The sequence below is a fragment of the Varanus komodoensis genome, unplaced genomic scaffold, assembly GCF_004798865.1.
Source record: "Varanus komodoensis strain SLA01 unplaced genomic scaffold, ASM479886v1 scaffold7_3, whole genome shotgun sequence".
NCBI lineage: Eukaryota > Metazoa > Chordata > Lepidosauria > Squamata > Varanidae > Varanus > Varanus komodoensis.
The window spans coordinates 14489763-14516841 of record NW_025336480.1 but is presented as its reverse complement, the minus strand read 5'-3'; the positions used below and the strand labels follow the sequence as shown (position 1 = coordinate 14516841).

At 40.1% G+C, this 27079-nt stretch overlaps 1 protein-coding gene across 1 annotated transcript in view; it reads left to right on the top strand.

Moving 5' to 3' along the window:
• Positions 1-27079, top strand: part of COL23A1 (collagen type XXIII alpha 1 chain) — a 406477-nt gene that overhangs the window by 340157 nt on the left and 39241 nt on the right. The window contains exons 9-15 of the mRNA XM_044454607.1: positions 7561-7677; positions 8727-8762; positions 15539-15565; positions 17692-17736; positions 20173-20235; positions 23315-23359; positions 25253-25330. Of these exons, the coding sequence (XP_044310542.1) occupies positions 7561-7677; positions 8727-8762; positions 15539-15565; positions 17692-17736; positions 20173-20235; positions 23315-23359; positions 25253-25330 (411 nt within the window). The remainder of the gene's footprint in view (positions 1-7560; positions 7678-8726; positions 8763-15538; positions 15566-17691; positions 17737-20172; positions 20236-23314; positions 23360-25252; positions 25331-27079) is intronic.

Here is a 27079-nt window from a genome sequence, read left to right as displayed (position 1 = left end):
TCCATTTCACTCTCTGAATTGTGGATGGAAATACTTCATAAATGGGTATTTAGAGGCTTTCATCAGACTTGCAGTATGATCCACAAACTGCCCACATAGATAATTTCTTCTAGCTTAATGAATTCAATCATACCTGAAGGAATAATAGTGAAAAGGTACATAGTGACTGGTGGTGCCTAATCCAGATCCATTCCAAAGGAGTGCTGTCACCCTCCATTACGCATAAATCATAGAATGGAGATTATTCAGAAAAAAAAAATTTAGATGAAGGAAAATGTTGCAAGCAGTCCCCACATGTTATCAGTTCACAGAAAAGCAGTCTGCATTTAGAAATGTTCATGTTATGAAAAATGTTCTTCCCCCAGTTTCTCAGATGTGTTATAGCCCCAGCTACTAATTTTCTCCCCCCCCCCCCCGCACACACACAATATCAAAAAAATCAGATGCTTCTGGATTTTTAGGACAGTACTCCTCCTGTTCTCGTTTCAAATCCCAAAATGTTTCTTCCTGTGACACTATCTGGCTGGATTATTGGGCAGCATCTTTTCTTTAGCTTCAGCAACGGAGTTTATTTCCTAATGTTGCTTCCTGGTTTACATGGAGGAATGCATTATTTCAAATTGCATACTCTGCACTTAACTGTAAAGAAACAGCCATTAGTAGATGCTGATGCATCTGAAAAAACCAGTATTCATATGAGTTCATTTTTCAGAGAGGGGTAATAATTTAATTAAAAGAGGAATTACATAATCTTCTCTGAGCACACTGTGATCTGAAAAACAATACTAATTTGCACAAAACTTCAGTCATACATTGGTTGATCTGCTGTGTTTAACCAAATCATCATGGGAAGACATTGTGCTAATAATTTTCCCTTCCCTGTTCAACATGTCGTACATTTTCCAGTTCAAACTTTGCTTCTTTTCACTGAAAACTTGGTTTGCATCCACTTCATCAGTCATGCAGTTTGGGTGCCCTGCTATGTGCAATTCCCACAGCATAATAATTGCTCTGAAATAAAACCAAAAATGTCTGGCTTTATAAATTATCAGAAGGGCCGTGGTGAAGGACAGCAGTACATTTTAAATGAAAATGAAGAACGTTGTTCCAGAGGCCCATCTAATTCAGCATCTGCTTCTCATGGAGACTGACCAGATAGTTCTGGGAAGCCCACAAGCAGGATGTGAAGACTACAGCCCACTCCTGTGTGCAGATCTCAGTAACTAGAGTGCAGAGGCGTATTGCCTCAGAACAGGAAATACATAATTTTCTGCTGAAATGGAATGGGGTTTCTCTAGGATGCACATCTGGTTAAAACTTTCAGCATTTGCATCAAAAGTCTTTTCCTGGATAGAAGTGTGCCATTACTGGAGAGTACTGTGTCACCTGTTGCAATGCTTCTGTGGCTTTTACTAATTTGATAACAATGATGTGACTACATATTCAGAATGGCTTTAAGGAACTGATTATAGATGAACAACTTATAATAGGTTTTGCCAGTTACTGAAGCATACATAATGAAAGTGTGAGAAACAGAAAAACTTCATAGGGTATCGTTATAAGATCAAAGTGCACCAATGCCATTGTTAGCTGTTTATTAAATCAAATTGGAGTGGATTTAACTAATACTTACTAGGAAGTAAAGTAGCTCTGTGTACAAAAAATATGTTATGATGAAACTGTACAGTACATAGCCATGTATTTCCAGAAAGTCATCCATGTGCTGGTTTCTGATGGTGACTGAGATTCCGGCTTCCAGTTCTGAAGACTGTGGCAGATGTTGGTTTTATCATGTTGTAGCTTAGAACAAGAACCAACTCAGACTCAAGGTAATGAGTCTGTAATGCTGTCACGCTATGGGAGTCCTCTCTGTTATCAGTGTAGCTATCAATAGGGAGCAGAAAGATACCAGGTTCTGTGCATTAAGGGAACCATCCTGTGTCTCTAGACAACAACTGAAGGACCTTGGGATAGTTTGTATTACCAGATCGGAGGTTGGAGATAGTGCTCTGAGACTGGAGATAACACTTCAGTTTTGGAGCTGAGAATTGGAGTTCCAACCTCCTTCTTCCAGCCCCTTGCAGCTGGTGCAGAAAGAACCATGCCTGCTGGTCTTCAGTGCTGGGACAGCATCCTTGGAAAGTGGGAAAAAGGGGTGTTTGGGGAACAGGCCAGGATACAAGCTATCCTGCTGCTGCTCCAGCCTTCTTCCCTTCGGTCTTACTCCAGCTAGATGGGCTAAAAAGCCTGCCAGCAGAAAATACAAGACAGGAAGATGAGGAGGCAAAGATTGCTCTGCCTAGAATGAATATAAACCTCTGGATTTGTGGGCTCCATTCTCCCACGGCCATCCAACTTTGCCACTTTAAACTGTAACCATTTGTTTTCTAAGTGGGTTGTGGATTGTTCTGACTAAGCCTTGGACACATGCGTTGTTTTCTTAGACACATTTGGAATTTGCTGCTTCAGTGTTGCTAGTAGGTGTACCTAAACATAGCTGTAGGACGGAGATATAGATCTGTCCTTCTGCTATGATGTCAGTCATTTGTGCATTCAACTAACGAAACTATAGTAATATCAAACTGGCCACTACAGCTTTTAGAGAGTACAGTTATTAAAATGCATCATCTGGGCTGCAGCTGCTACATGCTACATGCAACTTGTGATTTGACAGGGATCTTTAGATGAAATTACACAATTCTTGTATCAGAGCAGGACTGTGGTTCTTCTGCTGCCATATTCTCTTCTTCTTGGCCACACTACATCTGTACTTCTCACAATGAATGCTGAATTACTTGACTTAAGGCAGAGCAATTCTATTCATGTCTATTCAGAAGTAAGTCAAATGAGCTGAGCTCACTCAACAAAAAGAGCCATGTTGGTTCCTCTGAACCCATCAGTATGGTTTATTAACAACTTGGACTGGATTCATACAACACAGCAAGCCACCTCTGGCTTATAAACCACTATGGTTTATTGTGTTGTATGAACCAAGGTTTTTGAACCAATGAAATTCATCACTGGACAATTTGGTATAGGATTGCATCAAGATTATACATGTACTTTGATGCATATAATAAAGCCATGTGAAATAGCTTCTTGTCCCATTCATTTATTTTATGAGGCAGATGCGCTTTCTGGAAACACCCTTGATTATATACAGAAATGGTTTCATTTCCAATATGTCAGGAAGATGAATTGGGTTCCCTCAGCTGTCAAATATTAACCATAATCAAAAGACTGGACTGGCAAAGTAGTCAAACTCATATTTTCTATATTTAAACTACTTATAAGACTGCACAGTGACTCAAGTTACACTTTATTTTGGGGCTTAACTTACTTGAATATAAATGAGATTTATTATGGCTGACAGGTTGGCCTGCAGCCCTGAAAGGGGTTTTACAGTTTAGCTCAAATCTCAAGTACAAGGGTCACGCAGTTGCAATTCTGTGCATGATTACTCCAGAGTGAGTCCCCCTGCGTTCCATGGAGCTTACTTTCTACCAAGTATGCCTAGGGCTGTAGTTTCAGATAGTTAAACATTTAAATTGGCCCAGACTCTAAGGTTACTTTCAAAATCCCATTATGAGATTTGTGTTTAACTTGAATAGAGTTTCTTTTATATTGTCTTTTGAAGCCTTGTTTCATATTTGTATGTATATCATAGATAGGAGCATATAATGCTGCCTTACACAGCATCAAACCATTAGTCCATCCAACCATTAGTCCTAAGGGCAGTGACTAGAAGCAGTTCTTTGGGGTTTCAGCCAAAGGCCTTTCTCAGCCTTACTTGAAGGTCTGAGGGATCTAGCCTGAGGGACCATGTGCTTTACAACTCAGTGATGACCTTTCCCCATGTGATATGTGTACGAACAGACAAAAAAGTGTTTGAGACTGGTGTTTAATAGCACACACATGAATACTCAACTCTTACATTCTTCTACATGACTTAGAAAGTGAATATTTGATATGTACATAGCCCTGGTCACCATGATTATGAGAAATCTAATAACTGTGCATTCATAGTCCAAGATACTGTGATTACTAGAAAGCTAAAATATCCTGATTATTCTACCTTTTAATACCAACTGTTTGTTCCGTGCGGGAGTCCCTCTCTTATGTAATGCTAAATGAACCTATACAGTTTTTCTCTACCTTCATAACATTTGTTTTGACCTCTTTGTCTTTCCCACCACACATTGACTAGATGGCTTTTCCTCGCCTCAGTCATGGATTTCTATCTGACCAGCATATTTTTAGCCGACGTGTCCTTAAGGTAGACTTGTTTTTAATCTTCTAGCTTGCTGTGTTTTCTTGTGAGGTTGCTTTAAAAAAATCTAATTTGAGATCTGATAATGCCTCCTTCATTTCTACTCTTTTATTCTTCTGTTCTATTCCTTTATTTTCTAAAAATGTCTCTTACAGCTTTACATTATAAACAAAAAGAACCAAATGCCATTTATAGTTAGAGTCACACTAAAAGTACCAAAATAATAATGAAAACATTCCCTATCCCTCACCAATCAACAGAACAATTTTTAGCTATTATCCAGTTAACTTTAAACGTACCATTTTGCCTCAGCTTGTTCACAGAATACGGCATTTGCTTTCATAAAAGTAGGTCTAACATTTCTGTGTGCACAAAGTCCTCATGAATGTCACAACTAGTAAATTTTCCCACACATAAAATGTTAAGTCTAATTTCCCACTGGCGTGATTGCACTCTTCAATAGCCAATAGTAACAATAGTCATTTTGCCCGATACCTATATACAAAGGATGCGTTCATAAAAATGGTCCATGTTTCCAGCATCTCTGAAGCAAAAGAACATAGGGCTAATTCTTTCAAACAACAGATGCCACATACTATAGTACTGTTTCAGACTGCAATTGGTGTTTCACATGACTCCATGCCAAACAATTCCCTGGACATAGAAAACTGGCATGTTAGGAACAAGGTTAGGCCTAAGACCTTTTCTCTGGCATTTAGTTTTCTGCAGGAAAGAATTTTCTACCAAGGATCATTCTATCAAATATGTTACCACTCGCATTCTGCAGTAGGACACTCCAAACACAGGTTTGCCACTTCAGCTGTTGTCTGTAAAAACTGGTCCTAGCTTCTGCTCCTGTGAGTGTGCCTATATATGTATAAGCACTCACACACATCTGTCCTGGGGAACCTTTCCTCTAGAACTGCTGCAGTAATTCTCAACCATTTTAAACTATATAAGCAGAAGTCTAAAATATATATTTTACAGTGCATATTGCTTCTTAATGAAATGCAAAAATGGTGAACCATTTGAGGTATTTCTGTTAACTAAAACTGAATGCATCTTTCATTCCTGCATCCTATTTCTAATCTGTGATTCTGATTTGGTCAGAGCTTAGTCATTCCATATGAATTCAGAAACAATCATGTTAATTTAATATCTCAGTCATCTTTTCCAATCAGCTATTTGTACTCATAATTATTATATGGCATCTAAGTAATGCCATGTACTGTACAGATTGTTGACACAGTCCCTGCACACAAGACTTTCAGCTTCCAATTTTCCATAAACAGTAGTAGTATTTTTGTCTAAGCAGTAAAACCATGGAAGATTTGTCAAGGATGATGGTTCTGGCTCCTTGGATGATCAGAAACTGAAGAATGACTCTGATTTTGAACTGTACTATTTTCAAATTTAGCCTGCCCATTTTATGAAAAACAAAAGGTGGGATATACATAACATAACAAATTAAAAACAATAATCCATTTAAATCCATTTATTTTTATCTTACAAATGTATTATTATGCATAAGGAAATTTTCTGAACTTTGAAAAGATGTCATAACTCTGGCTTTCACAGTTATGTTTCAGACAGAAAGCCGCATGGCATTAAATACTCATCTGCCACTGGGGGTCATCCTGTCCAGATGTTATCAAGTGTTTTATAAGCTACCATTGTTGTGGAGGGTTTCAGTCCCATTTCCATATCTTGAAGAAGATGACCAAACTGGGATGCTGGCTTCTTGCTTTTTTCACATTAGATCATGATTTAGGCAACAGTAATAGTAGCTGACAGCCATGGTCATCCAAATGATAGAATAGATCTGACTTAAGTTCTCAGTCTACCCAGGAATGTGCTGAAAGAAGCCATTCTTTAAATATCCTAAACTGTGAAGTGCATTGTATTTGAGAGAGGCTGGGAGAAGGATTGCAATAAGAACCATTCAGAGGATTCATTTTCAAAGATGAAATGTTTATTTCATCTTGCAAACTGTTTTTGGAACTACCTTAAAATTTCATGAAAAGGCTGCTACTTGAAGAAGCAAAATCAAAGTTCTACTGTTTCCCACAACTAAAGGCATAATCTGCTAGATTGTGGCCACCTTACCAGTGCACCTCTTACATTATCAGTGCCTTTATTATAAGTATACCTGTTTTGAATCAACTTTTGTATTCACTAGCTTTTGACACTTACCCAACATGCACCATGAGCATGATGTGTGATATGTGCTGACATTGTAGTTCTGTGTGTATTCTTGCTGTGACAGTCAACCCTTTCCTCGGAAAGGGTTGGTTTGTGTTTTCTACAAAGAGCACACTTTGAAGAATAAATGTCTCAACAGATCACTAGATTTTTTTTCCCAAGCTGACCATAAAGTAGGTATGGTCTAGAGCAGGGATGGGGAATATGTGGTCTTTCAAGCATTTTTGGACTGTAGTTCCCAGCATGTGCCACCAGTAGCCTTGCTGGCTAGGGTTGGTGGAGTCTAACAGTATTTGGAAGGCAACACATTTCCCAACTCTCATCTAAAGGCAACCTTTCTGAAGCTAAATAGGACTACACTGGTTCAGCGCTTAGATCAGAAACTGCCTGGGAACCCTTTGTATATAATACTGATATTCTTGAAAGAGAAAAAGGATATGAGTGTAATATATATGTACCAGGATCTTCCAGATGTTAGAACTGACTGAGATAGCCATGTACAAAATGAACTAGGGTGCTTCTTGACACCTAGTATTTTTGGATATTCATTATTCAAAAGTTTGTCCTGCAAACTTAATTTGGAGAGCAGTTTTTTCATGCTTTCTCATTACAATGTTGCAAAATGGTAAAGAATTGGAGTCTCTTCTGCAGTTATTTGATCTGTTTCTTATTAAAAGAAGCAAGACATTTCACTAATCAATAGTCATGTCACCAAAACTAGGTAGTACCTGTCCAGCATCTATGGAGAGGAACAAGAGAATACACCAATTACTTCCAGTAATTTTGTATCATGTGTACACACACATTGGGTATCAATTGGTTTGAAGTTCTAGCTACTAATATTTGTTGTTATGATGAATTAAGTTTGGAATAATTGAAAAACTCTTTAGTTTTAGTAAGATTTCATAGTATAGAAAGGTTAGTCTGTGTGTAACCTAACATTTTATCATCATACTCAAAACATAACCAGTTCCTTTACCCTGTCTTCTGGTACCTTTCCACTTTGCTGTACAATTTATTTGCAGATGCAATCCATCCATTGATGGTATATTTTTCACTTCATGATGTTTTGTCTGAACTTCTTCCAGGGAGAGCAAGGAAAAGATGGAGCTGCTGGCCCACCAGGTCCTCCTGGACAACCAGGTGCAAGAGGGCCTCCTGGAGACACAGGAAAAGATGGCCCAAGGGGACCCCAAGGCCTTACTGTAAGGCATAGTTAATGGCAAAGATGTGTTTACAAACAAAATGCATGTTTTAGGGGAACTATCTTTATGGTGAATTTAAGCTAGAAAATGCTTCACCTAGATTTCAAATTTAATCTTTCATATATGAAGGAACTAGTGGAAACTGAGCATAAGAATGAAGGAGGCTCACTCTTCAGTGTCTTGAAACCAAAGGCAAAATTTGGATGTATTTTATAGAAGTTAGATGTATTTTATAGAAAGCATTCAGCCAAGAATCACTTGATGGCAGTCTGTCCCACCTTGCCTATGACTTTGTCAGTGTTTTCCATTTGCACATTCCTGAAATATACCAGGCATCAAGGTTCATCATTATCTGAGTTTTTCTTGCTCTAGCAGCAATCACTAGGCCAGATAATGAAGATGAAGCTCAAATACTTTGACCACCTAATGAGGAGGAAGGACTCACTGGAGAAGAGCCTAACGCTGGGAACAATAGAAGGCAAAAGAAGAAGGGGACGGCAGAGGATGAGGTGGCTTGATGGAGTCACTGAGGCAGTTGGTGTGAGCTTAGGTGGACTCCGGGAGATGGTGGAGGACAGGAAGGCCTGGTGGAATGTTGTCCATGGGGTCGCGATGGGTCAGACACAACTTCGCAACTAACAACAACAACCAATATTAGAAAACATATCTTCACAATGGCTTTCTAATTTACTAATCATTCTTATTTTGTCCTTTGGAAGTAATCACTAGTTCCCCAACCCTTGAATTTAAAGAACAGCAGTAACTATCCACAAAAGTTTACTCAGAGAAGGTTTTAGTACTCAGTACAAGAATATAAGTCCTGTTATTAAAGTGAACTAATGAATGACACTAATCTAAGGCAAGACATCACAACATTTTTATGCTCCCTAAGTCAGTGAAATATCTGAAAACATGTTCTGAAAGCATTATTTTTTAAGTTTCACACTTCTTTTCACTGTTGTGCATTTAAGAGGACCTTTAAAAACGTGATGTTAGGAAGACATTCATTATTGGTCTCCTTCAAATAACTTAAATTTGTGTTTCTTTAGGGTGAGAAAGGAGAAGTTGGAGAAGCTGGTATCATGGTTAGTATGCAATCTGTGGTATTAAAATCAACCCTAATGAACTGATTTTCAAACTTAAGCAAGGGGTGCTTGTTTAATCCAGCTTAGATGTGTATGTTATTTCTTTGTCACCTCTGTGTCCTGGTCTTCTGCTTGCCTAGAATAACCTTAAGTAGTTGCTTTCCTTGACTTTGATTTTGCTTGCCAGCCACTACCACATAACATCTTAGCACCGAACAATGCTAAGTTCAGTGTAGAACAAGCATTACCAGGTTTAAAAGGTTGAAACAACCGGAGTTGTGGCTGCTTTGAATCAGCTTTCCACACTGCTGCAGCAGGTTCTCTGTCATCAGACAAGAGAAGGTGAGTGTGTTTTCTTAAAGCATTGCTGCATTTTTCCTCTGCTTTTGTTGCCCTACATCTCACACAATTTTATTTTATTCTACTGACGGGCTATTTAGAATATTTTTTCATATTGAAATAGTATTTTAAAAACAGTGCATGTGCTGCCCGTGAAACTTGGGAACTACCAATTCTAAACTTAGAATATCAGAAGACCCATTGATTTTTTTCTAAAGTTTTCTTAAATGACAGGAAGACATCAATTTCTATCAAACTTGGGACTCTTTTTATAATTGGTTGGAGAAATGGGACTTGGCGTAATTCTGAGATGTTTTTCAAACTATGATAAATGAATTGGAATTTGATATTAGAATGTTAAAAAATATGTAGTAGGAGGTTGACCCAGTGAATCCAATGTTTGCGATACTTCATTTTTTTTTTAGTGTTAGTTTAAAAATTTTAATAAAATATTTAAAAAAAGGAAGACATCCAATGCAGCCTCCAAAGTGTTTATATTTTACAGTTGTTGGATGTGATATCATAAGAAAAATGTGGGTGTCCACCTCTTCTTCTGCACTCTATCCCCCTGCTGCTTAATCAAAGCCCCACTGCCATTTCACAAGCCTTTCAAGACTGCTGTATCTGTACTATGTTGATGGAAGACGTCACAATCATTGAGGGAAAAGGTTCTCAGTGGCAATTGCCGGAAGATTGCTGAAAGAACACTAGCTAAATCCAACATGGTACAAATTTACTTCTGCTTCTGCCAAGGGAATTTCTGTTCTTGTGCTCAACTCCTGCAGCCCCCATATGCCCCCCAAATCTTCTCTGGAGGGTCCTGCAATCCCCTGAAGCTTATTTGGACTATATCAGGGGCTGCATGGGGCTCATACTTGCTGCTGGAAGGACATTACTGGATGCAACCTAGTATCTATGGAAATGGGATTAACTCACAGGGGGCCCTCTACTGGCTTCAGCTGGTGCTCCAGCTAGGCTCTTATGTTGACAGGGATAGCCTGGTTTCATTAATCCATGCTCTGCTAACTTCTGCAATGTAGGGCGACCCTTGAAGACTGTTCAGAAGCTGCAGCTTGTGTAAAATGTAGCAGCCAGACTAATACAGGGACCAGAAGGTCTGTCATGCAACACTAATTCTGGCTTGCTTGCATTGGCTGCCTATATGCTTCCGAACCCAATTCAAGGCGCTGGTTTTAACCTATAAAAAGCTCCATGGCTTAGGCCCACAATACCTTATGAAACACCTGTCCCATCTGCAAACTACCCAAATATTGGTCCAGATCTAGGGCCTGTGTCTGATTGGCACCGCTAAGAAAAGCTTGGTTGGTGACAACAAAGAGAAGGGCCTTCTTAGTGGCAGCCTCCCATGTATGGAACAAGCTCCCCACTGAGGCCCACCTGGTGCCAACTTCATTATCTTTTCAATGCTGAGTTCAGACAGGCCTTTGTGACAAGTCAATTAGTTTTATATTATATTGGAGCATTACATCAACTGCTGAACAGATCTTCTCACTTGAGTTGTGAAAGCTATTTTAGCTTTTTAAATTTATTTCTAAATTTGGCTTTTAAATTCTGCATTGTATTTTTATTTTGTTTTTATTGGTATTTTGTATTTTCCACTGTATTGTATCTGCTGTTGTGAACTGCCCAGGGAGTTTCAGCTATTGAGAAGTATAGAAATGATTATTTTTTTTAAGATAGCTCAATTTGCACAGCATGACAGAATTCCATAATCACGTTAAACTCTATTCAGTTATTACAAAGTTTGGATGGGGTGGGTGGGGGACTTAACAAATTATGGCTTGTTTGATACCACAATTATTGGTTCTTACATAATCAGCAATTGGACAGTTTATTCTTCCTCCCAGCAACATAGGAGAAGAGGGGACCACAGAGCATTTCAGGCTAAGGCTTTACTTGGTCTCACAGAGGTATATGTACATGAAACTAAATCCTGGCTTATCATTGCTTAGTGTGCTAGACCTCTGGCTCCCTTGCCAGGTTCAGATTTTCTGTGTTCACTTACCCATGATCCACAGATTCCTATTTGGCGGTTGGAGCTATTCAGTTCTTTTCCTTACCCAGAGTTCTTTGATTCAGTGTAAACTGGAAAATGTTTTGGGCATGTAATACATAACACTAACATTAAGAGAGAGCTACAATTAACACTTCTAATTGTCCGAAAATAAACAGATTTCTTAGCAAAGCAAGTATTTCTTAAATACTGAAGTTGCAGTCCACCATTGTCTGGGCACAATAGCATACATGAAGATCCCCAAAGAACAAAACATTTCACCGCTACCACCCAGTGGAAGTCAATGTACACACCCAGGCTAATTTAAGAAACAGCAAACCTAACCACATTTCTTCTATCCCTGTCAAATTTATCCTCTTAGTCAGGTACCAAGGATCAAATCCTTCATTCCTTGACTGAGGGAACAAGAGAGAGCTTGCCAGCTACATGGAAGATGTGCAAGGACCTCCCAGGTCCCATGCTGTTCTGAAGTACTGAGTGCTCATGTGCACAGGCCAGGAAGGAGAGCAAGGAGTTGCTCGTATTCTTTAGAGATCTCCTTCATGTAAGCACTGTACGTATGCCAGAGAGCAGAGGTACTGTCACTTACCAAGAGATCCAGGTCTTAGGCTCACAGGATTTTAAAACCCTAGAGCATTTACATATGCTCTAGGGTGTATGTGTCTGTCTTTAAAGCATGCTGTCTCCTGAGGACATCCCCATGCCTAGAAAGGGATGTATGGACAGAGGAGAGAAGGGCATTTGATGGCCTTCTGGAGATTTGGGCTCCAAATGAAAGACATGGGTCAGCCCTGAACCCTGCCTCTACTGGGGAATATCATGGCTGGTTGTTTAAACTCCCAGGCTTTAATTTTAAGCAAATACACTATAAATATTTACTTCCAGCAAGGTCTTAGTACAGTGGAAGACTAAAGGTAGGGAAGACATAACGAACCTAATGCAGACTCAGTCAGGTTAACTAAACAAACATGTTCCTGTGTGGGCTCCTAGCCTTGCTTTAGTGCTCCTCTGACTTATGTAGCATTTGCACACAGAGATTCATTGCAGTTCAGCTACAGGTTTTCACTTTCTTATCCATGGTTAATTTAGTTGCATCATTTTCTCTTGATGAGAGAATCTAAATCTTTTTTAGATTCTCAGGTCATTCACACCAAAGACTGGTTACAGCCTTGAATTACATTTCTTCTAGTAACTAAATCCACAAAAGAATCTATATGGTTGATTTATTTATTTAAAAGCTTTATGTATTATTGTTTAGCAAAGTTTGTTAGAAAAATGAGATATTGATCTTTTATCGCCCAATTTGAGAAATTGGAAATTTGGGAACTACAACCCCACCACACACACACAACCCTAGAGGCACATCCACACAGTATTGGTGTATTGATGGGAAACAGGTTTGTGACCAGTGTCCACGTCCCCTTCCCAATGTGCCCAAGCCAGTCACAATCCTCATGTTGTCCTAATGTTTTGTAAGGAACCACACTCATGTACACATGTACATGTGTCAAGTTCTTTCACATGTACACTAAGCACGTGGATGACAGACAGGTGAGCACCAGGTCAGGCAGCAGAGGTAGGCTAGCCTCCATTGGCTGGTCGCCCTCATGCATTCTTTGCATGCACAAGTAGATTCATCTAAAGCAGTGGTCCCCAGGCTTTTTCGGGCTGCTGCTCCCTTTCCTCTTGGGCAACAACCCTAGTGACCCCACACCTCTTTCTTTGTCTTAGGTCTATTGCTCTACTGCAGATTTAAAATAAGCAATCTGATACTATAAAGTTAAACAAGCCTATGTATTTCACAAATAAAACAACTTTGTAAAACAATTTATTTAGTGTTTTTTCAATTAAAAATAAATTTACATCTCATCTGTAAGGGATAGATGTGCTTGGTGCAGAGATATTAATTTTTCAACATCAGGCTGGTTTCTAAGAAGAAACCTTAGATCTCTGCCTTCAGGAATGTTAAGTCTGTTTCTTTGTTTGGAAAAAAACTGGGTAACTGCACTGAAGCCTCACTCTACTAAATATGATATTGGGAAAGCATCTTGACTTTGTTCCACAGTTCAGAGTAGTGGGCAGAATTTTTTTTCCTGTAATCAGAAATCTTAATGTGGTTTTTTAAAAATTTGACCTCAACTTAATGTCATTGTGGAGTGAAATGACACTCCAAACTTCTTCCACCATTCCTGTTTCCTGATTGCTGATATCTAGGAATAGCTTGATTGCCCAGTCTGGTATTTTAAGCAAAAAAGATCCTGAAATCTATCAGACATGTCTCTGTGCAGCTCTTCCAGATGTTCACAATAAACTAAAAGGTCATCATCTGATATGCACTTCTCATTCTCCAATTCAGGGAGACTGGAAGCATTCATAACAGGCTATGTTACGTTTGAATAACTGTAACTTGGACAGAGATGTGGAGAGAACTGTTTTAACCTGGATAAGGTTAACTTCACTTTCTTGCCGTTGCAAATTAACTTAATTGAACATGGTAAACAAATCTGAAAAATAAATGTCATTCTTTTTAGTCCATCACAAAAAACAGAATTAGTGTTTTGGAAGAATTCAACAAAATATATTTTAAAGAAATCATGCGAATTACAACAAAATGCAGCTAGAGTCTACCAGTTAACTCTTTCCAAAACCTTTTTGTCTGGTGCAAATCATTCAGAATGTCTTAACCAGAACTCCCCAGAAGAGAGTGAATCCTTTGCAGAAACCTCATGGAAGGCAATTCATAATCAGATCTCCAAACCCTAAAAGCTCTTTCCTTGGTTAGCTTATCTGGATAATTTACATCAGTTACTTAAGTCTTTGGAAGAGCTATTCAAGCAGCTAGGTTATTTTCAACTGCCCCCTGGAGAAAATGCTGGCTGGGGTGATGCTTGGAGTTGTAGGATTTTTCTGTCTAACCATGTGTAAGATTGCTCCCTAAGTGCACCTGATGAAGCATTGAAGTGGAACATAATCTGGAAATCTCATCATCTCTGACCCAATCCAAATCAGTGCCTATGTGCAGTTCAGAATATTCCATGTTGTTTTCTTTGGTTTGGCTTGTGCATTTAAATATCCTTTTCATGTATCATTGTAATGCATTGCGCAATCATCTTCTAATACTAATAGCACTCATATCACTGGCTTGCTACAGGTTCTGTTGACAACTTTAGAAAACAGCAACACTTGAATGTGGTTAGATTTTCCATACTTGAATTAATCAATACTGGCCTGGCCTCTCTCTCCCCGCAACCTCATCCCCACTCTCACCAGGGCATCAGGAGAGGGGCGCTCTGGTGGCTTGCAGGGCTATGGGGGGATGAGGCCGGCCTCAGCAGTCCTTGGCAGCAGCAGTGACGATGAAGCAGGCGTAGCATGGATGGCCTTGGGCACCAGCCATCTTAAGAGGCCCCATGGGACATAATCTGTCATCTTTCCATCCCTGTTTTCCCCACCACCACCCCCTGGATCTTTCCACTGCCCCCAGGGGATAGTACTTCCCACTTTGGTATCACTGATCTAATTACACACATATACACCAGCCTCCTAAAAAAAAAAAAAAACCGAGATAGATAGGCCTAGCTTGTTGTGTTAGTTCTCATATGATGTGGACACAGCTATTTTAGATGAACCTAGGCCATTTTAATTCACATGGGCCTTTTTAATTATTGATGTTCCTGCTTTTTTCGTTTATGCTTTTTACTGGAATGGTTCTGTTTTCCATAGGATTGGTTTTCTACTGTTTTTTTTTTTTTTTACTTTGACTCTGTCATTATTTTCATTTGTTTTGTATTTCTTCTAACAGAAAAGTAACTCAGCAATAGCAGCAATATCCTCCATTGTCCTCTTGATGCTGTCAAACTAGTTAATTTATCATTGCTCTGGTTATCTTCTTTTTCCTGTTTTCCTGTTCCTTAAAGTGTAGATTCCCATTAAGGTTTTAGATTCTAGAGGGTGATACTGTATTTTTTGGACTTGTAATCCTTGGTTGCACCATTTTGGATATGATGGCTATCAATCATGTATAGTGCAGAAGGACAACTGATATTTTGTCTTTGCATGAGCAATTTTCCTGGCTTATTTCAGGGAGACTCATACCATATTTTGACACCATTTCAGCCTGCTTCTAAAATTGGATCACTCGATCTCCATGGAATGGATAATAAAAACTCAGAGTTCTTGCACTTGTGCCATGAGTGGGTGGGTGGCAGAGCTGTGGGAGGACAGCGGTGGTGTTGCAGTGGTGTGACTGCATGCAGCCCAAGGCTGGACCATAGCCTTCAGCTAAACATGCGGTTGGGTCCTGGGAGTGAGCTGGATAGGGAACCTCTTACATAATTTTTAAACTATTTCAATCCTGCCATTAACTTATCTCATATACATGCTTCATTTATTTATTTTGAAGGGTGATCCTGGTATCCCAGGGAAAAAGGTAAGTGACTGATTTTTCTATCTTTCAAATGTGGTTTGCATTTGACATCATGTCTCCAATCCTCCCAACAAAGCCAGGCCTATCATGAGGCGGGTGGGGCCGTTCTGTTGACAGTGGATGTGGGAAAAAGGAGAGGGCAGGAGCACATGCTCCTCTTGCCGTTTCCCCTGAGACCAGAGAGAGGGAGAGAGAGCATGCTCTAGCTCTTCTCATCCCATGGGGCCAGTACCACAGCAGCAGCAGTGCTTGTGTGTGTGTGCGCGCACACGCGCACTTGCTTGTGGCCTGGGCTGCCTGGTCTAGTTTCCATCTCCCAACACTTCACAACTGGTGCCACTGGGAATGGCTCTTTACTAAGTGGCCACAAAGGGAGAGAGCTAGGCCAGGCTATGCATGCCAGTAGCCATTCTGCATGTTCATGTTGTGCGCACTCCAATGCAGATGATGGATTGCATCTTATGTTTTACTTCAGGAAGGGCTCTGCCCAGGCAGGAGGGAGGGGTCTGTGAATGCATTGGCACCCACATTACTTGCCCTTGGTTCAGAGGATCAGAAATGTGACAGCTGCACGCAGCTCTTTGGTGTAAAGACTGTTTAACCTTTACTGCTTTATTACTGTGGGATATCATGCACTCAGTCACACATGCATGCCCACACACAAAACACGCTTATTGACTGATAGAAATGATTAGGAAGTGAACTACTTCTTGGAGTAAAGTTATGTGCAGTTAATGAACAGACTGAAGGAACGAATTAATTTAGCAGATGCTTGGTGAGCATGTCAGGAAAATTAAAGTAAACTGGGTGGATGCCACCAGGTATGTAAAATATACAACAGACTGCAACAATGAAGACTAGAGGCAGTGATACTAAATTACTGTCAATTACTGTCAGTAATCTTAATAATTAAAATCATTGATTGATAGAAAACATATTGATGTCAACAGCAATTATGGTTATTACGAATTGGAAATTTGTGAATATGCCATCCTTCAGAGATTGGATTAATAAATCATTGCATACTAGTTATGCAAAATAGCAAAAATATTAAAGAATGCATGTTATATTCAGTTTGAGGACTATTTATGTTTTACTATAAATTATGAAGTATATATTCAAATCTGCAGTCAAGGTTTTGGAAATATATATATCTCAAATGTATTCTCTATACCTTGGAATGTTGCAATGGCCATTGGTTGAAATGAATAACCAGTCATGGCAGTAATGTAGAGGAATATGGGTCATGATTTGTATAATTGCATGCTCCATCCTGCTCTGACAGTTCTCTTTTCATTCTGCTTTGTTTTATGAGTAGCAAATATTCATAATTGCTTAACCACTTGTTAAACTACTTGCTTGTCTATTCTGCTCAGTTTGTAAATTTCTATTTTTAAAGCATGTGTGGCTCATAATGGGCGCACAGTAATACTTGGTGTTTTATAACTAAACAAAAGAATTTAACATATTTATATTTATTTGCCCATTTGGACACTATCACCTGCAACCAACCAGAACACGGGAGTTGTGAATATTACACTGTCCACATGGCTGAATAAAAGTGTCTTACCCATATCTGACTCCAACCTCTTGTGGCCCTGATGTATTCATACAGAAAGCTCTTCTTCCACCTGTCTTTACTCAAGTAGAGGAAAATCTTTCTGCATTATTTCACCAAGGCAGCAGAATTGCTGGAACAGGAGGAGATGTATGTTTATTTTGGATAGTGTTGGCAGGTTGAAGATCCAGAGTATAGAGCTTCTAAGGGCCATAAGGCAGATATGGCCAAGGTGGAAGACCCTGGATAATTACTACATACTGCTCAGAACTACATATAATATTGGCAACAAGATTTCTTAAACATATGTAAGAATTAGATTTCAGTGATTTGAACAGACAGTGAGCTGTATCTTCTTGACTTAAAAACACTGCATACAAGGCCATTCTGAACTTGCAAATGAAATTTCTTTTTCCTCTAGCAACTTGGTAGAATATAGCCGCAAATTCTGAATTCAGGCTATTTGAGAGTTATTTTTATGGTTAAGCTTAGTCTCTACCCACACTGAACTTGGCAAACATAATGCACTTTTTGTATTTCAGTGTCACCTATGTGTGTTCTGTTTCATCAGGGTGATGCTGGAATCCCAGGGGAGCCAGGGGTTCAAGGGCCAAAGGTAAACTTCATTTCTGTGTCTGAAAATTATTATAATTGTGATTGTGATTACTATTATATTCTGACTATTCCCAATGATTGGAACTCAACGTAGTTTACAGCATTGAAATGCATACAAATAAAACATCCAAAACAGAAAAAGTGAAAAATATAATTAAATCAATTAGTTATTGAAATAAAACAGTTACCCAGATTAAAAACAATAACCAACAATATAAAGAAAAAATTCCTTTTGTATCTGTCTTTGCTAATATTGTTATTAAATGGAGTAGAACAATACAGCTTGTTTCTTTCTCTGAGAGAGAGAAAGGAACATTAAAATTCAAATGCTCCTTAGGAAACTTGCAGTAAACAGGTTAATCGTGTTAAATTCTGGTCCTGAACGCACTTGTGGTTGTCAGAGCACTTCTGTTGTCATTAGGAAGGAGGGTGCTTCAGGAATTCTGCTACTGTGTGGATTCCACTTCCATGATGCTTTAGACAGGGCTCTTTCTTGGGGTAGGGGTGGGGATCTGAACAGGCAACCACTGCAGATAGTTTTGGGACTTTGGAAGCGGGTTGGGGAGGGAGGAAAGGGAGTGTGATGTTGGGCAGGGAGCAAAGGAAAGAGACATGGATCTGCTGGATTTTCAAGCATGTCCTTTGCCATCTCTGCCCACTTACTGGAGCCAATAGAGCTATAAATGCTTTTCACCTCTGAAGTTCCTGGTTCCTATTGGCAGATCTTTGCACAGATGGAAGGCTCCAACCTCAGGAGGCCTTCTGACAACAGAGTATTAAACCAGTAGAAGTGCACTCCGAAAGCCATATAGCAAGATTGTCTGCAACATTTTCAGAAAAATTCAGCATATATTACCATGAATCGAGAATTTAAGATGTTTGGGTCCAGTTAAGCTTTTTTACTGGAACAGGAAGGAAGTATTTCTTCTTCCCCTACAAACAGGATAGGAGACCCTGTGAAACAGATTTCTATGGGGCCTCTCCAGTGGGGAGGAAAGAGGAAAAAATTCCCACATATATGTTTTTGGATTCTACCCTTAAACATTTCACTGCTCCTGTAACGAGCAAATGGATTGACTAGCTAACAAATAATTTGTTCATGCTTGAAAGTCATTTAGATTTTGTATTCTATTTTAAGTGCAGTATTTGAATTTTGAAATGAAAGGAATCCACACAGTAGCAGAAATTTAGGTTTCTTCCTTAAAATGAGCTAAGTATGCTTAATTAAGAACATTAGTTAAACCACAGCTTCTATGTTACAATTTCATGCTGAGTTTGTTTCATTTTTACATAAACTACAGGGTGAAAAGGGAAGTACCGGACCCATAGGAGAAAAAGGCATTGATGGACTTCCAGGGCCATCGGGGCCAAAGGTAAGCATCTTACTGAATAGCATACTAAGACCACGTAATGTCCTGGTGAGGGAGCACTTTCCCTTGCGCCTCTTTCAACCACCACAGGAAAATCAAGGAAACAGTGGCTTAGTAGGGGAGAGAGACATCGATGGGCTTTCAGGGCCAGAAGTAAGCAGTGTGTGTGAATGGATCCAAAGATTAGTACATGCCCTGCCTGGAAACAGAGTTCTCCATTGTGCCTCTTTGAAATGTTGCAGGGAGAAACAGGAAGTGTTGGCCCAGTGGGAGAAAAAGGCATAGATGGGCTACCAGGGCCAAAGGTAAGCTGCGTACAGGAAAGGATAGAAAAAAATAGATGCATGTGTCTTAAAAATTTATACTAAAGTATTGCTTCACTTGGGACGCAGGTGGTGCAGCAGATTAACCACTGAGCCACTGGGCTGCTGATCAGAAGGTTGGCAGTTCAAATCCACACAAGGGGGTAGTTTTCCACTGCTTTGTCCCAGCTCTTGCCTACCAAGCAATTCAAAAGTATGTAAATGCGAGTACATAAATAGGTACCACTTTGGCAGGAAAGGTAACAGCGTTCCATGCACTTCACTTTTAGTCATGCCTCCACATGATCATGGAAGCATCTTTGGACAATGCTGGCTCTTTGGCTTACAAACGGAGATGAGCACCGGCCGCAGACTCGGTGTGACTAGCAAGCATGTGTGGGGGAATCTTTACCTTTACTATTGCTTTCTTGACTGTGCTATGTGATCTTGAAGGAGAATGTTTTCCAGTGGTGGCTTTCTGGTGTTGGAATGCAACTTGTACAGAAGTGTACCTCATCATTACTGTAAAGTTGTTAGATGCAGGATAAGACATTATTCTATACATTTTAATAAGTATGTAATGACTCATTAACATTTTACATGCACCTGCATTTCATGAAGTTCAGGTGATGATCTGTATATGTTTTACACCACCTGAACAGAGAGAGTATGAAAATGTTTTAGATATGATAGGGGAAAATTGTCTAGTGCAAGCCCTACAGGGAAACTGAGAGTTTTCCATTGCACCTGTTTCCAATACTACAGGGCAAACAAGGAAGCATTGGCCCAGTGGGAGAAAAAGGCTTAGATGGCCTGCCAGGGCCAAAGGTAAGCAGTGCTTGTGTGTGGATCATAGGATTAGCACATGCCCTGCTTGGAAACTGAGAGTTCTCCATTGCACTTCTTCCAAACACTGCAGGGAGAACCAGGAAGCATTGGCCCAGTGGGAGAAAAAGGCTTAGATGGCCTGCCAGGGCCAAAGGTAAGCAGCACACAGGACAGAATAAGAAGATTAGTACATGCCAGGCTTAGAAACTGAGAGTTGTGCATCACAACTTTTTTGAACACTGCAGGGAGAACCAGGAAGCATTGGCCCAATGGGGGAAAAAGGCATTGATGGCCTACCAGGGCAAAAGGTAAGCAGTGTATGAGAAAGAACAGTAAGACTAACTTTTTTGCTGCTTAGAAAGTAAGTTTTCCATTGAATCTCATTCAGGAACAATAAAATAGGGACAAGTGGGAGGCAAAGGTCCAGATTGGCTAAATGGCAGAAGCTTAGGAGTCTATGGGAAAGGACACTGAGGACAGGAGTCCCAGTACTCCATGCAAATCATTTCGGAAAATTCATGCAAATATTTGAATATTTTTCCTTGGCAGCCCATCAACCTGCAGGGTTCTTTACCTTTCAAGAACAACATGTCTCTGGTTTATACAGTGCCTTTACATCTGAAAAATGAAGTGGTTACTTTTTTTACAGAAAAATTTAGAGAGGCCATTTTAGAACAGATAACTCATTGGCAAGCAAGAATGGTTAACCCGTTCCATCCCTACCATTTTTCTGCTAGTACTCTGTCTCTTAGACCCTGTTCTGTGAGATTCAAGATGTGTGTTTGCTTTTTGAACAAACGCAACAGGTAGAGGGCAAGACAGGAGCTTTGCATGGTGACCAGGCAGTAGTGAGGCCATAGTTCATATGAAATGCAGTTTCATATTGAATTTCTGAGGCAGCTCATCCTTTGTTGTCTATGTGATGCTTTTGTGCAGAGCAGCTAGTGTGATGTTCAGAGCTGTATGGGCTGGGAATTCCACTGTATGGGCTAGGAATTCCAAACATGGAAATGGAATGGGCTTTGGCTGAAGTTGGCAAATGGCTACCAGAAATTGCAAATGTGTTGCAGCACTTTTTCATCTCTTGCTCCTAGTGGTACACATTCAACCTCCCTAGCTAGAGGTCAGAGCATGGGACTTTGAGCATTGGCAGGAATGCAGAACATTTCTTTCCTTTGCCTATTCTGACCTTGCATTTTCAAGTTCAGTTTGAAAACATATTGATTAATACCATAGCTTATGATATGGTATTAATATATGATAATAATTCTGCATTATAAAAGATAAATAAGATAGAAATAAACACATAATCATTGAATTGATATGCAGAGCAAAAGATATTTTACAGCCAGATCAATACATTATACGTATATAAGAATATACCCAATACAAATAATGGTAATGACCAGGCAAATTTATATCAAATGTCCAAATAAAGCTGTTTTAAAGGTGGCATGTTTATCTTGATCTGATACAAGGAGGCACACCATAGATTCAAATGTGAAAATCTGAATAAAAGACTTTAACAACTTGCTTATAAATAATAAAAGACTTTAACAACTTTATTATACTTGCTTATAATATAAGATTTTCTAACTATAAAAGCATAGCTTGGAAATACAGTGTCTTCAGAGCTATGCCTGGAGGATGAAATGAAAGCTTTTGTTAATCTTTGCCTGGCATTATCAACCTTATTTAACAACCCCCAAGGAAAACTGAAAATGGGAACAATTTCAGTATCACTTCCATACAAGTAAGGAGCTTCCTTTGATTATCTGCAGATGTTCCACTGAATGTCAGACTCAAGGTAAATGTGATAGATGAGCTGATAACCTACCACTTTCTCATTGGCTCCTAAATCCCATGATCAGTGGATGTTTAAGTAAGAAACACTGAGAGCCAGTGTAGATGTGATATTAGAGGCATCATAAATCTTGCGAGTTTTCCCCAAAAGCAAACAACAGCTTCAGAAAACAGGCTTTTCCTCAGCACCACAGCTGTGGAAGAAAGGGTTGAATTCTCTCCCTTTCCATACCAGCCTTTTCTGCCTCCTATTAGCTGATGCAATTTTTATTTTCAAAAACATACACAGCAGACACAGATACATGAAATGTCAAGAGTAGTTTGGCCCTGATGACTGATTCAGGGCCAAAGAATCAGCCTTCTTCTGTTCTCTACTTCTCAGTGTCCTAAGAATGAATGAAGACATAATACAAAAGAGAGAGAGAGAAGAAAAGAATTAAACCAAGCATCCCTCAGTCACATCATTAGCCCAGTTTCACAACTATACTGGACCAGTGGCATATTGCTGGTTCTGTTCTTCCATTTCAAGTGACAGCTGAAAGATGTTTTGTTAATTTTCCCCTGCTGGAAGAGGAGGAACAAGTGAGGTGAGAGGGTGATGGCTTGAACTAGTGACATATTGACTAGAATTAATGTCAGCTCATTTGTAGTGACAAAAAAGACAAGGAAGAATGCACTGTGGCTGTGTTCCTTATTATCCACCCAATTTCATTTCTAAGATGTGACATTGTAGAACTAGAAGCAAGAAGATTACAGCAAAAAAGGGAACATCTGCTTTGTGTAGACAAGATCAATTCAAACAGTTTGTTATACCTTTTTAGATACTCTGTTTCATGAAGTCTGCATCAAACTTAACAATGTTGTATAAAAGATTATGGATCTCTTCATGCTTGAAAATGGAAGAAAATAGTGCTTCAAAATGACCCAAGTTACTCTCCTTTCAAAAATGTGGCAACAAACTTAATTTGTAACACTGGGGTATCCCGCTGTCACCCCGTCTTTTTACTTTTGCCAAGTTAATTTCATAATTGATTAGAAGTTGCTTGGCTTTGCGGCCGTGTGCTGTGTATAATGTTACATGATGAGGCTTTCCAATGCCTGCAGGAAGTTTTGGTGTCTTGTATCTGAGTGGCTGATTTATTTTGTAGATAGATTATTTTAAAAGCCTTTTAATGTTGTTACTGCTTCTATGCCTTGATTCTCAAGACAAATTAAGTATTGATGTGTCTAGTTACTAAATTAATACTTTAGAATAACAAGCACTGTTTATTTTTAGGGTGAACCTGGTGAGAGAGGAGCAGATGGACACATTGGGCCAAGGGTATGAAATTTACAACCTTTCTTTAACTCCCCAAAATAGACAGTTGAAGCTTAATCACATTTACCAATGTTTGCATTCTTTGCAAAGGAGCTGAAATATACACCATGATGTTTATCAAAAATAAATTTACTATAGAAAAAGTTAACTACTTTCAGCCTCATCTGCAGCACCCAGTTCAACTGCAAGTTGTAATAAATATATTCTGGAGTAGAAAATTATTTCATGGCAATAGTGAGCTTTGGTATTTCTGTGACAGCGCATAATTGGGAATGGATGCTGCTAATATGGCTGTTTTATAGCCTTTCAAAATTCCCCAAAGGCAAGTTCCATTTTGTATGACTGAGTGCCGCTTTTCATGCTGAAGTGCTTTCAAATGATCACACACTGAGGTTTGCATCCAGTGTTGTTTTTCCCTTTACAGGCCATATTCCACTGCAGAGAATATGGCCGTATTCCGCTGCAGAGAAGCTCTTGGGAGCTACATTCTGGTGCTGAGTGGGGCCAAAGGCAAAGGAGACAGTGTTCAACTGACTGGTTCAGGTTTCTGCTCTTACTGTCAATAATCAGGATTTAGGAAAGACATTTTGACCTTGGAAGGTGGGGTGGGGAAACAATTACACAAAAGCAGAGAAAGAAAAGTGATGAGGTATTTGATGGGGCCATCTGGGGACCCTTAGAAGGCCAGATTTGGAGTCTGGGCCTGTGGTTTTTCACCCCTACTCTATACACTTACCTAGGTGTAATCACCAAGTCACTAAGATATATTACTGAGTTAACATGCGTAGAAACTGCAATACAGCCACAATATAGCTGCTTTGCTGAGAGGAAGCACCATTGAACTCTGTGAGATTAACAGGTACAGGATTGCAGGTAGACAGGTGCAGGATTGCACTGCATTCTTTGAAAAACTTGAAACAAAAAGCTTTTCCTAGCACATCAAAACACAATTGTAGTGCCACCACTGAAAAGGCACAGGGTTAGGCTTCCCCTGCCCATTGTGCCTTCTTTGGACTGTAATAATGTATGTGATATGACATTTCCCTTCAGCAGATACTAATTCTCTAGCTAGGGTGATCCAACACATAGTCTACAGGCCACATGCAGTCCCCAAGGCCTTGTTATGTTACCTGCTTGCCACTTAGAGCCCCCCTACTCCCCAGTGCAGATCCCAGCAATGGCACTGGCATGAGCTGCCATCCCATCCCACTCTCTTCCTGAGGCTGAAGAAGAGAGCGGGTTGGGCTGGCAGCCTGGCAAGAGCTTGCCCCAGCGTGCTCCATACTGCTCCAGCTGACAAGCACCAAGACACTCGGCCTTTGAGCTCATCAGCAGGAGCAGGCAGGGCATGTCGGGGAGAGTTTGTTGGCTTAAGTACAAGCGGCTCAGCACGCTAATTCCAAGAAGGAAGGAGGGGACAGGGGGACACATGGGAGGGGTTCTGGTGGGAGAAACAGGGAAGAAAGGGATGGGCCACCACAGAGGAGCGGTCATTGTGCTTGGGCTGTGGTTGGAGAAGGAGCTGCCTGTGATCTCTGCAGAGATATTTCCATTCTTCAGAGCTTTTTTTCCCATTCAGTTCGTCCTAAAATCAACTCTGAGACCTCATATCAGTTTTCTCCCTCACTTAGTGTTTAAATAAATCAACTGTGCATATTAAATTAAGTAAATACACTGTGAACACTTTAATTTACAACATGGAAATGCAATTCATTGTGTGGCCCCCAGGTTCTGTGTCGAAGTCCTCATGTGGCCCTCTAGGTACAAAAAGTAGACTGCCCTGCTCTAGACTATCTGGAAGTATTTGAACACTAAAAATACTATTTTTCATAGAACATGAATAGCAGAAAATTATCCATTTTACCATAATATTAATGATTTTTCTTTTCTCTTCAGGGTCCTCCAGGCCTCAAAGGAGAACAGGGTGATACTGTAGTAATTGACTATGATGGTAGAATCTTGGAAGCTCTCAAGGTAACTTTCATGATAGAATGTGGTTGTGCTCTTTTCTGACAAAATGAATTGCTCAACTAAGTTATTAGAATAGAAGAAGAGCTTTTTTGGATCATACCCAAGGCCTATCTAGTTCAAGATCCTATTTTTCACAGTGGCTATCCAGATGCCTGTCAGAAACCTACTAGGAACAGCTGAGGGCAAGATTTGCTCACTGTTAGAATCCTGCAAATCCTAAATACAAATCCATCATGAGAAGGCAGGATTTCTTAGAGAAGGCAGTCATGCTAGGGAAAGTCCAAGGCAGAAAAAGAAAAGGAAGATCAAATATGAAAAGAATTGCATCCATAAAGGAAAGGAAACCACTTCCTTGAAATTAGAAGAACAAAGCAGGGCTATCATGAGCAGGATGTTTTGGAGGGGTTTCATTCGTAGAGTCGCCTTCTGTTGGAGATGATTTGATGGCACATAACGACAACACACACAAGTCAAATACAGGCTTTAGTCCGTGGTCCAAAGAACCATGCATGTAAGGCAAATGGGGCAGTATGTTTGCCTTGAGGAGTACCTGTAGCAGTCAATGGCTATGGGAAATGCCACTGGATGGGTCCCTCTTACTTCATTCACTGTCGTAGACACCCATTCTTCACTGCCACATCCTTTCTCATCACAGGTGCACATCCTGCCAAACTGTCTTGCAGAGATATACAGTCTCTCTGTCCTCTCTCTCTCTCACACACACACACACACAGGCATGCAAACAGAGAGACACATGCACACACTGTTCCCTCCACTGTCTTTCACGTTGAGCCACACAACCCCTTTTTCCTCCCTGTCTCTCACATACACTTTCAATGAAGATGGGGTCACTGGCAGACTTGGGGAGGATTTAACCTCTCCCCACCCCAGTAAGCCCAAAGTCCTTGGGAACAGCATGCTGCTGCCCCATGCTGTCAGTAGCACTGTGATAGGGTGTTCTTTGCCCTGCCTGCCCAGCTGATGACTGACCAGCTGGGCAGCAGGAGCAATGGGCATGGCTCCCCAGGCTGCATGGAGAGAGGCCAAGGGCTGCTTGCCTGTTGGACAGAGCTGCCTACATAGCAGGAACCGTTTGCTAAAGCTCCATGGCCAGTTCTCTTACTCAAAACAAGACCCTGAAAGAGAAATGTGTTGACAGACCTATAGTATTACAAGGAGACATATCTGGCCGCTCTGTGATGAAACAAAATTATCATATGGAGTCCTGGGTTGTGATCATAGCAGGTTAGGGCAATTATTTGTGTGGCCTTGACTTCTAGTGCTATGTTGCTCCATTTTGGTTTCTGAATGGAGAAGGGAAGCAGCTGAACAAGAACGCCATCACTCTTCATTGCCATTTCCAATCCAAAGGCCTCCTCTCTTTAAACAAATTTAGGCCCAGCTGGCAAGAGCCAGGGATTTGCCTACATTTCTACACAGTGAGTGGTTGAACAGCTCCTCCAAGTGACACCAAAGTAGGATGAGCAGCGATTTGTTATTTAGTAGTTGTGACTTCCCATCTATGAGTAAAGACTGCGAAGAAACAAGTAGATATATAGGTGTGGCAGTTCAGTGATCCCATCAGGTCCATTAGGAAAGCTATACTGGAACATTTTCTGCAAACAAAGTTGTATAGGTGAAGGTCTTTCCCACTTGGGACAGGCTGTGCTTGAAACTACCATTTCAGCTAATGCCAGAGAATTTGAATAGTGTAAATCTTTAATTCTAGATACATTTGAAACCTTTCCTAAT